Source organism: Dipodomys ordii, unplaced genomic scaffold (genome assembly GCF_000151885.1).
Source record: "Dipodomys ordii isolate 6190 unplaced genomic scaffold, Dord_2.0 Scaffold19, whole genome shotgun sequence".
Classification (NCBI taxonomy): domain Eukaryota; kingdom Metazoa; phylum Chordata; class Mammalia; order Rodentia; family Heteromyidae; genus Dipodomys; species Dipodomys ordii.
Genome location: NW_012267235.1, coordinates 11,334,907 through 11,349,347, shown reverse-complemented (window position 1 = coordinate 11,349,347; position 14,441 = coordinate 11,334,907). Strand labels below are relative to the sequence as shown.

Below are 14,441 nucleotides of genomic sequence, written 5' to 3'. Positions count from 1 at the left end.
GAGTTCAGGCCCTACAATGGGACCCAAAAAAAAAAAAAAATCTCACAGACTTTCCTGCCTGGGCTGGCTTTGAACCATGATCCTCAGATCTCAGCCTCCTGAGTAGCTAGGATTACAGATGTGAGCCACCAACACGTGGTGGCTTTCACATTTTAAGATTACAGATTCCCATCAGAAACCCTGGGTTTAATCTCAAGAAAAAGGAATGGAGAAAAGAAAAAAAGGAAAAGAAGGATGGGAGGAAAGGAGGGAGGGGGGAGGGAGGGAAGGAAGGAGGGGAAAGGAAAGAAGGAAGGAAGGAAGGAAGGAAGGAAGGAAGGAAGGAAGGAAGGCGGGTAACTGGCAAGCTGTTTCATCCCCCTGGGCACAGTGCCCTCCTTGGCTGAAGTCAGGAGCTGTCAGGCAGGTCAGTCCCGCCCTCTTAGGCTCTGCTCAGTCACCCTGATGACTCTTGGGGGATACTAGGAACCTGAATATGCAAATTTTCAATTTAAATACACATTCCATGCAAATTCACCCAGACACTTGCTTTCTAGCCATACCCCTATCCCTTAGACTATGCCCCCAACGGGGCTACTAAGACAGATTTGCTGAGAAGCAGAATGATTGAGGCTTCAGAACTTGGGTAATGGTAACCACCAGGGATACAGAATCCTGGGGTATTTTGGGTAAGAGAGCCCCACCTTAACCTGTCAACTCAATGGTAAGATCAGGGTAAGAGAGCAAAGGCACATAGGCTTGGTGGAGCTCTGAATAGATACAGGCTTGGGGGACACAGGGAAAGGGATGGGGAATGACCACACATGGGGAGAATCTCTCCACCCTGCCAATAGTTACATCTCCAAGTCACGACACTAGCAATAGATCTCCCCCCTTCCCCACCCAAAAAAGCTACCATCTTGAATTCTCCAGGCAAAAGGAGGTGGAGGTGGGTGTGGCGGAGATAGAGGGTGAGGATGGGATTAGGATGTGGACAGGGCACTCCCCGGTTGTGACCCAAAGGTGGACGCATAACTCTAGGTAGGTGCTCACTGTAAAACTGGTTCTCCTAGACCGAGGGGTGGGACCTGGGGAGCCTCCGAGGCCCTGGGACGGATGTACACTGGCAAGGGGTGTCTCACAACACCTTCCCACACTGGAAGCCAAGTCCTCCCTGCTGAGGCACCCCTTGCTTCACCCCACCCCAAACCCTTGTAAGACATGGAACAAACCCTAGGGAGCTATTCCTCTACTACACAGAGTTAAAGGGAAAAAAAAATACTTCACATCAGTTCATTCCCTGACTAACATGCACCAGAGCTTACAAAACAGCATCACATTTAGAAGCCAAGCCAAAGATTGACCACAGAGGAACTTGACCCCTTTCTCCAGACAGCCTGGCCTTCTTGCTCTTCCTCAAAGATGAGCCCTTCACCCTTGCTATACCTCCCCCTACCAAGCTGTTCCAAGATTGGGCTTTGTTTCTGTAATCCTCTTCTCAACATCAGTGTCACCTCCTCCCAGAGACCTTCTCGGACTACCACACTGAGTGACCGCCCCAGTCACCCCAGTTTTTGCTCTCTGGGTTGTATCTCCTCACGGCGCTTGCCACTATCGAAGAAGACTTTTCTGTCAGTGTTGTCTGCCTCCCACCCCCCATTACATGGAAGCAGATAGAAACAGATTGCACCTGGGGAATCACCACTGGTTCCCAAAGTCGGAAAGAGTTCAGAGTGACAGAAGCCATGACTCAAAGCAAGTCTAGACCATCAACACAGGAAGGGACTTTCCAGGCCCACTCACCCTTTCCATTTATCTAGAAGATTTGGACCACTGAGGTGGAGGAATTCCTTCAAGGCCAGTTGATGCAAGGGGCTTTTGTGCTTTCCACTATATGGGTCAACCTTCCAAACTGACCCCAAAGCATGGAAGAGTCTAGAGGGTTGGTGGAAGAAACCCCCTAACTGAAAGGGCTCCAGCAGCCTGACCTGAGCCCCTTCCCCACACCCTGTCTCCAGATCTGCCCAGAGTCAGGATAGAAGTCCTCCCTGGCTGGGTGTGTCTTCCCAATGAATCTCCCTCCAAGCTGGCTTTCTGGGAAACCAGATTCTAGTAATCCACCTAGGCCCCTCCCTCTCCGGCTTGGGAGCATTTTTCAGAAGAAGCATGTCTTCTAATGGAACCTTTGTTCCAGACTAGGAGTGTCCATCTTCTTGGGAAAACAGGCCACCTGAGTATTGCTTAGGTCAAGTACAGAGTTGAAGAGATCCATATGGCTGGTGCTAAAGGCTCATGCCTGTGATCCTACCTACTTTGGAGACTGAGATCTGAAGATTGTGGTTGGAAGACAGCTCAGGCAGGAAAGTCCCTGAGACTCTTATCTCCATTTAAGCACCAAAAAAGCTGTGACTTAAGTGGCAGAGCTCTGTCCAACCTCAAGGACAGCATCTGGGCCCTTAGTTCAAGCTCCATGACCAGAACAAAAAGAAAAAGAAATGGTCCATACTTCCAGCTTTCAGCCACACCTCAGCTGGGCACAAGAGGGCGCCTCTGGCTACTTTGTAGTTCTTTGATTTTTATCTAAGGTAAACAAAACCTGGTGCTTTGGTGATTGGAGCTTTTTTTTTTTTTTTTGTCAGTCATAGGGTTTGAACGCTGGGCCTGGGCCATGTCCCTGAGTTCTTCAGCTCAAGGCTAGTGCTCTACCACTTTGAACAACTGCACCACTTCTGTTTTTCTGGTGGCTAGTTGGAGATAAGAGTCTCAGGGACTTTCTGGCCCAGACTGGCTTTGAACGGCAATTCTCAGATCTCAGCCTCCTGAGTAGCTAGGATTACAGGCATGAGCCACCAGTGCCAGCTCTCTTTTCTTTTTTTCTTTTTCGTTCTTTCTTTCTTCCTTCCTTTCTTCCTTTCTTTTTTTGTAATATCAGTACTGGGGCTTGAAGTCAGAATGTCATTCTCTTGCCTGGCTTTTTTCACTCAAGGTCAGTACTCTACCATTTGAGCCGAGCCTTCACTTCTGGGGTGTGTGTGTGTGTGTGTGTGTGTGTGTGTGTGTGTGTTGGTATACACTAGGACATTCAGGACCTGAGCACTGACCCTTCATTTTTGCACACAAGGCTAGCTCTCTAGCACTGGAACCACAGCTCTACTTCTAGCTTTTTGATGGTTTATTAGAGGTAAGAATCTCACAGACGTTCCTGCCCAGGCTGGATTTGAACCTCAATCCTCAGATCTCAGCCTTCTGAGTAGCTAAGATTACAGGTGTAAGCCACTGGTGCCTGACTCATTTCCAGCTTTTTGCTGGGTAAGTGGTAAGATATACCAAGCTGTCTACGAACCATGATCCTCAGATGTCAGCCTCTTGAGTAACTAGGATTATAGGTGTGAATTACTGTCATCCAACATGGCTGAGATCCCTATGTGGAATGTCTCAAACATTCCTCTTCATGCACAATGGCATAGGGGTTTTCTGATTTCAGCAATACAGGAAGGGATAATCCTTTGACATAGTCAAAGACTGCTGCGCGCGCGCGCGCGCGCACACACACACACACACACACACTTGTCCCAGAGGAAGAAAGGGGGGGTTTGACTGAACAGGGGAAAGAGTCTGAGGTTGGAAGTGAATGGGAAATGGGGTGGGGCAGTGCATTTTCCTGGGTCTGTGGAATGATAGTGCTGGAAATTTTCAGTCTCTGGAAAGAGACTGTTTCGAAGGCATAGTCAGATGTGGAGCTTTTCTTGGAACTGGGCTTGCACAGCAAGCACTTCATGTTTTCTTAGATACTGGTAGCTCAGGCCAAGCAGCTGGAGGATCCCTACTAACTGGCAGAACAAGCCTTGACTACAGTTTGGAGGTGGGCCAAGAGCCTCTGCACAGCTTACCAAAGCCCTAGGCCAACCTAAGGCTCTGGTGGGGGAGAGGAAATGTTATGGGTTATTTTGACCATAAAGCCATCTGATCCCTCTGCCACCACCATAAAGAAACAGTTACCGTATCGTTGCTCACTGTGACTTTGAGCCAGAAAGAGACTCTAATCAGGCACAAATTTTGACTCAGGTAGCAAAGGAGGTAAGGGTGAGCTGGGCCTGAGGTCTGAAGAAGCAGGACACTGGGAGGTATTAAGCAGTTGTGAAAAGAGATGTGGATGGCTGACAGAGATGGACCAATATCTACTTTTAAGCATTATATGACTGGAAAGAAGAAAATCAAGCTCCAGATCAGGGACTGGGAATGTGGCTTAGTGGTAGAGTGCTTGCCTAGCATACATGAAGCCCTGAGTTCAGTTCCTCAGTACCATATAAACAGAAAAAGAAAAAAAAAAAGCCAGAAGTGGCATTGTGGCTCTAGTGAAAAGCTAGAAGTGGCACTGTGGCTCAAGTGGTAGAGTGCTAGCCTTGAGCAAAAGAAGCTCAGAGACAATGCCCAGGTGCTGAATTTCAAACCTAGGACTGACAAATAAAAAATAAAAAAAAAACTACTCCAGATTCACCTGTTTGAGTCAGGAAAAGCTAAGTAATATTACAATAACAAATAATCCCCAAATTGCCAGGTGATAGTGGTTCAAGTTTATAATCCTATCCTAGCTACTCAGGAGGCTGAGTTTGGAGGATGGTGATTCAAACCCAGTCTAGACAGAGAAATCTGTGAAACTCATCTCTAAATAACCACTAAAAGGCTGGAAGTGCCAACCAATGAGAAAAAGCAGCATCAGAATTTGAGTCCCAGTTATGGACAAAAAAAAAGCTAGAAGTGGAGTTGTGGTTCAAGTGGTAGAGCACCAGCCTTGAGTGAACAAAATCTCAGTAAGAGCATTAGGTCCTGAGTTCAAGCTCCAGTATGGACATTCACACACACACACACACACACACACACATCCAAACTCTGGTTCAGTTACACATCTAGGTCAGTCAGCAGGGCCTCCCTAGGCTGAGGGAAGTACTGCTATGAAGCGTGTCCACAGTGGAGAGGCAGAGAAGAGAACCCTGGAGGGGTCTCCATGCCAGCTTGGAAATGACTGGACCTCTTCTGCAGCCACTCAGCCCAAACTCATCTTGGGACTCCACCCACACATGCGAGGGCCAGGGTGAGTCTTCCGTGTGCCCCAGAGGAGGGCTGAGTTTCAGTGCTAACAACTACCACACCCAGAAGTTGGATTCTGAAGCTTTGCAAAATGCTTACATTTTTCCCTACCAGTCTCTGAGTCCACATATTCCTTCCCCTCCTAATGACAGGCTCTACAAGGTGAGGACAGGAATACAGGGCCCAGCTGCGTGGTGGGTGGAGCTGGGCGGCTTCCTGACTCTGGAACAGATGACCCAAGGATTCACAGCAGCTCCCTCTTCCCCTCCCCCCAGAGTACTTCCACACCCTTTCATACCACACACACACACACATATATGCAAGCACATGCATGCATGCACACATGCACAATATCACCTCCACCACCATCAATAGCAGCAGCAGCATCAAAGGGAAAATATGAACCAAAAGCCAAATCCATTCGCTTTTATTGAAGTCTCTGGGCTCAAAGGCAAAGAAGGGGGGAAATGGAATGAGAAGAGAACTGGAGAGAGATTCCCAAAACACACCCAGGCCAGGCCATCTGTCCCCAAGAACCACAGCTAGATGTCCAAATGAGATGGGCTCTGATTCATCCCCTCCCCTTACTAGAGCTGAAGGGGACCACGTGACAGGGCCAGGAACACATCACTTCCATTCTCTTTCCTTGGAGGAAAGAGGATGCCAAAAAGCATGGTAGGAGAGTTTGGGAATGGAAAAAGACTGGAAAGGAGAGCTCAGAAATGCAAGCTGAGCATCCTAGTAGGAGGAGGGAGGGAGATTTCCAAGAGGCTGGAACAAAAGGCATGAGGTGTCAGGGTTCTTTTCTTTGTGAGGGGTCTACTGTGCATTTGACTATTCAGCGGCTTTTACCCTGGTCACTGCTGTACTGGTTTCTCACAGCTCAGGGCCTATTCATAGGATGCTAGAGACATCTTGGTCCACACATGCAGAGAAGTTTGGGGCTGAAAATAAAGAGTGGAAGAGTCTGAAAAGATTACAGGAAGTTGACTTTGCTCATGCCTGAACCTGAGCTGGTGCTTAAATGGAGACGCTGTTCTCGATGAGAGGAGGATCCAGGTAGGCATAGGGCAGGGCCAAGTTCTGGTTCCGATTCCTGATGTCCCTTGAGATCTGGGCCAAGCAGTTCTGGAAGGCTGCTATGCTCTGTTTGGGGACCTCCTCTGTGAAGTGTTCATCTGGGTAGGTGCCCAGAGGCCTCTAAGGGGGGGGAAAAAAAAAGGATGGTATACAGTATGGTGGGATGGAAACTTCATGAAGCACCAGTGTCAACAAATTCAATCAAGCTGGTGTTGCCATTGTGAGCACAGTCCTTCAAAGGACAACCCCAAACCATGACTCTCCACTGTCAGCCTGACCCAGAACACACCCTTCTCCCCAGGGTCCAAAGCCTACAGTGTAAGACACGCTGTGACTTGGAAGCTGGACAACCTAGTTTCTTTGCGCCCTCTGCTGGCAGTTTTGCATGTTACTCTTTCAGCTCAATTCCTGCATCTGAAAGTGGATTAAGCCCAAAAAAAATCTTCTCAGTTTCTTTCCAGAATCTGATCCACTCTCTGAACTAAGAGAACACAATCACACTTACCACCCAACAGAGGCTGACATAGACATGTTCCATCAAAGAAGTTCAAGAATACATTTGCTATCTCACAATTTCAGAAAATTCAATCCCTGGTTAAATTAATATTCAGCTGACATAATGGAGCTTTTGCCAAAACAATCACTGTCACCACTACACTATTGCACTTTGTAGCATGACCAACCACAGTCATGTGTCAAAGAGCCAGACCTGGTGGCTCACACTTGTAATCTCAGCTACTCAAGAGGCAGAGATCAGTAGCATTAGCGTTCAGAGACAGCCTGGATCAAAAGTTAGCAAGGCCCCATCTCAATAAGGTGAAATAAGGTAAAAGCCAAGTTCTAGTGGCTCATATCTAACTACTCAGGAGGCTGAGATCTGAGGGTTGTGGTTCAAAGCCAGCCCAGGCAGGAAACTCCAGGAGACTCTAATCTCCATTTGACTACCAAAAAAAAGAAAAAAAGTCACAAGTGGAGCCAAAGCTTAAGTGGTAGAACATTAGCCTTAGGCAAAAAAGCTCAGCAACAGTGCCCAGGCTCTGAGTTCAAGCTCCAGGAATGGCACACACACACACACACACACACTCTCTCTCTCTCTCTCTCTCTCTCTCTGAGTCAGTTGAAGTAGTGTATTCTATGGTCCTAGCTACACAGGAAACTATAGATAGGAGGACACAAGTCAGAAGCCAGCCCCAGGCATAAACACAAGGCCCTACTTGAAAAGCAACTGAAGCAAAGAAGCAAAGGAAGGAACGAAGGAGAAAGAAAGAATTAAGTATGGTTCATGTGGTAGAGCAAGTAAGCAAGTAAGCTTGAGGTCCTGAGTTCAAACCCTAGTATTGCAGAAAACACTGGTGAACTAACATTCACTCAACATCCATCAGTGTCTTCCTGTGTATAGGACTGTGTCTTCTCCCATGATGACATCACACCCAGGTCACCATCGCACTATATGGGCCCAGCCTCCTAACTACCTCACACTTCTCATCTGATTAACCTTCATATAATATAACTGGGTCAATATCATTATTTTTTTGTTGTTAGTTCCTTTGGGGCTTGAATTCAGGGCCTGGGCACTATTCTTGGGCTTTTCTGCTCAAGGCTCTACCACTTTGAGCCACAGCCACACTTCTGGTTTTCTGGTGGTAACTGGAGCTAAGAGTCTCACAGACTTTCCTGCCCAGGTTAGTTTCAAATCCCAATCCTCAGATCTCAGGCTCTTTAGTAGCTAAGATTATAGGTGTGAGCCACCAGGGCCCAGCACCACTATTATTTTTTAAATTCTGTTTTGATAGGCACTTATGGCTAACACTAATCCTAGCTACTAGGGAAGCTGAGATCAGAGACTCTCAGTTCAAAGCCAGCTGAAGCAGAAAAGTCCATGAGACTCTTACTCCAATTAACCAGAAAAAAGCCAGTTTGGAGATGTGGTTTAAGTGGTTGAGTGTGATCCATGAGTGAAAGACAGGAGAGAGAATACAAGGCTCTGAGTTCAAGCCACAGTAGCAACACAAGAAAAAAGGGAAAAATAACACGGGGCTGGGAAGGTGGCTCAGTGGTAGAGCACTTGCCTTGCATGCATGAGGCCCTGGGTTCGATTCCTCAGTACCACATAAGCAAAAAGAAAAAAGCCAGAAGTGGTGCTGTGGCTCTAAGTGGTAGAGTGCTAGCCCTGAGCTGAAGAGCTGAGGGACAGCACCCAGGCCCAGAGTTCAGGCCCATGACCGGACCCCCAAAAAAAAATAACAGTAATAGTAGACATTATTTTCTTGACCCCAATTTTAGTGAAGAGACCATTATTGCCTCACCATAACTACAGTGTTTTCTTAAATATGCTTTATGACAACTCCTTCAGGGCTTCATTTCACATTGCTTTTATTAGTAATGGCTATTCACACTGACCGAATGCTTTTCCAACATATGTGGAGATAATTACATAGGATACTTCTTTATTGATGCAACAAACTATACTGCTAGTATCACCCTTCATTCCTAGAATAAACTAGATCTCATTGTAGCATATTATTGCTTCACTAGACACTGTTGGCTGGTATATTCTTTTTTTTTGTCATTGGTCATGGGGCTTGAACCTTGGGCCTGAGAACTGTCCCAGATCTCTTCAGCTCAAGGCAGGTGCTCTACCACTTAAGGCAAGGCACCACTTCTGGTTTTCTGGTGGTTTATTGGAGATTAGAGTTTCATGGCTTTTCTTGTCGGGGCTGGCTTTGAACCATGATCCTCAGATCTCAGCCACTTGAGTAGCTAGGATTACAGGCGTGAGCCACCAGTGCTCCTTGAAGATTTGACACATTTTTACATTGCTATATGGTTTTCACCTCTTGTGAAGTTTCCATTGCTCATGTTTTTTCTTAGGAAATCATTTGTTTCACTTAGACTTCTAATTTTGTTTGCCAAGTATCATAAGTAGAATTTCCTTGTAATCTTCAAAAGCCTTCTCTATATGCTCTTTCCATTACTAATGTTCATTAGTACATTATATTCCTTTTTTTGTTTTTTGTCAGATGTGGGGCCTGAACTCTGGGCCTGGGCGCTGTCCCTCAGTTCTTCAGCTCAAGGCTTGCACTCTACCACTTTAGCCATAGCGCCACTTCCCGCTTTTTCTGCTTATGTGGTGCTGAGGAATAGAACCCAGGGCCTCTTACATGCAAGGCAAGCACTCTACCACTGAGCCACCTTTCCAGCCCTATATTCCCCTTTTTTTTTGGGGGGGGGTCCAGTCATGGGGCCTGAACTCTGGGCCTGGGCGCTGTCCCTCAGCTCTTCAGCTCAAGGCTAGCGCTCTACCACTTGAGCCACACTTTCCAGCCCTATATTCCCCTTTTTTTTTGGGGGGGGGTCCAGTCATGGGGCCTGAACTCTGGGCCTGGGCGCTGTCCCTCAGCTCTTCAGCTCAAGGCTAGCGCTCTACCACTTGAGCCACAACACCACTTCCGGCTTTTTTTCTGCTTATGTGGTGCTGAGGAATTGAACCCAGGGCCTCACGCATGCGAGGCAAGCGCTCTACCATTGAGCCACCTTCCCAGCCCTATAATCCCTTTTTTTTAACCAAGATTTGAACTTATGCTTACTCCATGAGTTCTCCACTACTTGAGCCACATCTCTAGTTTGGCTTTTTGCTGGTTTCTTTGGAGATGGAGTCTCCAGTACTTTTCTGCTTGGATTGGGCTTCAACTTCAACCTTCCTGAGCTCACCCTTTTAAGTAGCTAGAATTAATTCTCTTTCTTGAATAGAAATGTAATTAGTTTCTTTATATTATTGGTCTTCACAAAGACCCAGGTTTTTGTTAATTGCTTTTATTTTGGGGACAAGTTTTTTGCTTCATAGCCCAGGACACCTTGAACTTGAAACCCTCCTACCTCAGCCTCCTGGATTGCTGGTATCACAGGCATATGTCAACATGCCTAAATCAAAGAACCAGTTTTAAGTCTTATTTGCCAGACTGATATCTAATTTCTAAACTATAGTATAACCATGACAGGAGTGGACAAAAATATGAGAGACTGTATTCAAAACTATCATATACTTCCTAGCTATGTGAAGTTGAAGAAATTGCCTTATCTCTCAGAACCTCAGTTTTTACCCCTCTAAATGTAACTACCATTTATTGAACACTTGCATGCTGGTACTATACAAAGCCTTCTAAATAGGCTAGACACTGGTGGCTCATGCTTGTAATCCTAGCTACTCAGGAGGCTGAGATCTTGGTACAAAGCCAGTAAAGCTAGGCAAGAAAGTCCATGAGACACTAATCTCCAATTAACCACTAGAAAACAAAGTGGAACTGTGGCTCCAAGTGGTAGAGTGCTAGCCTGAGCAAAAGAGCTCAGGGACAGAGCCCAGGCCCAGAGTTTAAGCCACATGACTGCAAAAAAAAAAAAAGCCTTCTAAATATAGCTACTTGTTTGTTTTGTATTTTAAAATAGTATGTGTCAAGTGTATGATTTAGTGACTGAGACAAGATGGATCCTAAGTGATAGTTGCTATTGTTATTATTGTTTGTAGGTTTCCAGGTTAATCTCTCATCTACTTATCCTTCTGGGAACAGAAAGTAGCAGGGTTCTTCCTGGTGTTCCCAGTATATAAGACAATAAGTCAAAACTTGTTAGGAGCTGGGTGCCAGCGGCTCACACCTGTAATCCTAGCTACTCAGGAAGCTGAGAGCTGAGGACTGTTGTTCAAATCCAGCCAGGGCAAGAAAGTCTGTAAGACTCTTACCTTCAATTAACCACCAGCAAACCAGAAGTGGTGCTGTGGCTCAAAGGACTAGAGTACTAGCCTTGAGTAAAAAGCTCAGGGACAGCACACCCGGGTTCTAAGTTGAAGCCCCATGACTGACAAAAAAAATAAATAAATAAACAATAACAAAAATATCTAGGAAGATAAAACAACTGACGTCTTTCTAGTACCAAATGGTGTCAATGCTGAGAAATGAGGAAGTTCCCATATGACACAGAAACTTGAATTCTCAGCAAGTCTGGGAAGTCAGATATCCATGACTGATAACGCAAGTGGGAATGGCCATGACGATAATTGGTGATCCAGGGCGGTTTGCAATGGTCTAAACTATTTAACTGCCTCCTCTCTTTCTGCTGCTTCTAAAACTGCACCCCCAACCCACTCGCACAGCTACAGGAGCATGCTCCATTCCTGACACTAATTAAGTCCTGTCACACCTGCTTTAAAACTCTTGCATGGGGGCTGGCAAGATGGCACAGTAGTAGAGTGCTTGCCTCACATGCATAAGGCACTGGGTTCGAGTCCTCAGCACTACAGAAGCAGATAAAGCCAGAAGTGGCGCTGTGGCTCAAGTGGTAGAGCTGAAGAGCTCAAGGACAGCGCCCAGGCCCAGAGTTCAAGCCCCATGACTGACAAAAAACAACAAACAAACAACAACAACTCTTGCATGGTTCTCCTGTCCTCTTAATAATACAGTAGAGACAAAGGTCCTGTCTTCTTTTCTCTACCCTGCCATGATGCTCTAAGAAACACACCAGTGGATTCTCCCTTCTGCTTCTTGTTTGCATCCTTCTTCCCTCTGCCTAGAAATGAACCCTACTTCTTTTTTTTTCTTTCTTTTTGCCAGTCCTGGGGCTTGAACTCAGCACCTGAGCACTGTCCCTCAGCTTCTTCTGCTCAAAGCTAGCACTTTGCTGGGTGCCAGTGGCCCACACCTGTAATCCTAGCTACTCAGGAGGCTGAGATCTGAGGATCACGGTTCAAAGCCAGCCCAGGCAGGAAAGTCCATGAGACTCTTATCTCCAATAAAGCACTCAGAAAACTCAAAGTGGAGCTGTGGCTCAAAAGGTAGAGCGCTCACCTTGAGCTAAAGAGCTGAGGGACAGCGTCCAGGCCCAGAGTTCAAGCCCCACAACTGACCAAAAAAAAAAAAAAGCTAGCACTTTACCACTTGAGACACAGCACCACTTCCAGCTTTTTCTGTTTATGTGGCATTGAGGAATCAAGCCCACGTTTTCCTGCAAGGCAAGCACTGTACCACTAAACCACATTCCCAGCCCCCTTCTTCTTCTTTATCTGCCAAATTTCTACTTGTCCTCAGGTTTTAGCTTACATGTCACTTCCTCCAAGAAGCTTTCTTGGGTTCCCTTCGTGGGGCCTCGCTGATAGCCCATTGAAGTTCCACAGGACTCTGTCCCTAGAGTTCAGCTTTGGACAAGATTCATGGCTTTCCATCAGTGTCTCGCATTAGTGCAAGTGCTCAGGAAGTCATGTTGAATGAAGAAGAGAATATAACACCATGGTGTTCTTCATCTATCTATGTGTCTCCTCCATGAAGCCAAAGGAGTCTTGAAGACAGGAAGCTCTCACTCAACTTAATATGTGTGGTCCCCAGTGTTGTGCTGACACATGAGAGATACCCCAAAATGCTTGCTTAATGTTTGGACGAATGTATGGGTGGTTAATGAATAAGAGAATGATTGGATGAATGGATGACTGGATGGTGTGAGTGGATGGATAATTGGAAGGATGAGTGGATGGGTAAATAGATGGGTGAATGGATGGATGAGCAGATGGATACCCAAATGGATGAGTGGATGGATGGAACTTGATGGAAGTGGAAGTTGTAACTCAGACATTAAACTGAGTCTTCAAATGTTTGCTTTTGGGGATCAAGTATCACTTCCAGAGGAAACTAAAGGATACAAGGCAGTTCCAACTGGAACGGCCATCATCATCTCTTACTGCCCAGGCCCTGCAAAAAATCCTCCCTCTCTCCCCACACTTCATATACCCACCTGGTCCTTGGGCTCTTGGCTGACCAACCAGAAAAGGAGAAGGTTGTTACAGGTGATATTCACTTCCGGGAGAGTGTCTAAATAAGTCTTCAAGGTGGTGGTCCCCTTGGTCTGAGGTGGAGGCTGTCTCATAGATGACGGGGCGTTGGGCATCCAGGCCCCAAAGTCATGCTGTGGAGAGGCCCAGCACATTTAGATCAGAGGGCAAGGACCCCCTTGCTCTTCATCATTCCTCATCCCACCTCTCTACACTCCCAGGTGTCAAAATTGGGAAATAAGGAGATCGTGGAAAGTCCCAGAAGTGGGGCAGAAGCCCAGCTCACCCCTTGTCATTCCCCACCCAGTATTCCAGGATTGGTTGGAATGAGTCATTGGGGAGGGAGGAGGACTCCGAGAGGAGGTCATCCTAGAAAAGAGCCTTAGGCTGAGATGTCTCACAAGCAACCTGATTCTACATACGGCCTGATCCCAACTAGTAGCATTTGTGGACAGGAGCCCACAAATTCTACTGCCAACATAACTCCAACTTGAGTCTCCATCATCACCTTGGACCTCACCCAGCCATCACTCAACACTCCACCCAAGTTGCTACCTCAACATCAACCCAACTCATAAACCCACTCTAACCCTGATCCACCCAGGCTTGTCAACCAGAACTCTGGACTTCGAGTTCATGGTCGAGTCTATCACACCCATGATGGCCTGATGCCCCCAGGGCCTGCCCTCCACGGTCTCACCTGCCCACTATTGACAGCAGCATGCTGGGCGGAGCAGTTAAAGATGATTGCAGTGAGATACTTCACCAGCTCTCCTGGGGTGCACAGCCTGCTTGGGAAGCCTGGGTGTGGGACAGAAAGGAAGAGGGTGTGGATGGGAGGTACTGGATTCCTGGGGATAGTTCTGGGCTTGAGTAGGGGGGAAGGGGAGAGTGAGAACATAAGGAATAGATATTGACTATGACTGTCTCAGATCAAGATGAAGGCTGGGATGAAGTTAAGCATGGCCATGTCCAAGAGCTGTGGTCTCTGAAAGGAGTCAGGATAGGATGTGAGTGCTGGCATGGAACCAGTTGCCAAGGCTCATAATGGAGCCAAGTTTAAGCTGAATATCAAGATGCCTCTCTTCTGGCCTCCAAACACTTCCCCCGGCCGCCCATACTAGCACTTAATGACTTGATTCTGCTCATTTTTCTAGGACTAGATCTGTAATCTTGGATCCTCTGAGCGATCATTCTTGGCCAAGACAGATGACCAGAGTTTGTTGTTCAGAAGTACACAGCAAGGGAAGCAGAAAGAAGTATCTAGAGAAAGCAGGTGGATTAGAAAGGGCACTGGAACTAGTATGGTTAGTGGAGACTTTAATGGAAGAAGAGAACGGGCCTCAAGTTGGGGGGTGGGTGATCATTGAATAAGAAAACTAACAGTGGGGCTGGGAAGGTGGCTCAGTGGTAGAGCGCTTGCCTTGCATGCATGAGGCCCTGGGTTTGATTCCTCAGCACCACATAAGCAAAAAGAAAAAAG

The 14,441-nt window shown here is 46.8% G+C and overlaps 1 protein-coding gene across 1 annotated transcript in view; it reads right to left on the bottom strand.

Annotated features, from left to right (window-relative positions):
- Positions 1 to 6,081: 6,081 nt before the first annotated feature.
- The window catches only part of Aloxe3 (arachidonate lipoxygenase 3), a 29,053-nt gene continuing 20,693 nt past the window's right edge, over positions 6,082 to 14,441 (bottom strand). Inside the window, exons 13-15 of the mRNA XM_013013213.1 lie at positions 13,659 to 13,759; positions 12,922 to 13,092; positions 6,082 to 6,267 (exon numbers count right to left, since the gene is read on the bottom strand). Coding sequence (XP_012868667.1) covers positions 6,088 to 6,267; positions 12,922 to 13,092; positions 13,659 to 13,759 — 452 coding nt within the window. The 3' untranslated portion in view covers positions 6,082 to 6,087. The remainder of the gene's footprint in view (positions 6,268 to 12,921; positions 13,093 to 13,658; positions 13,760 to 14,441) is intronic.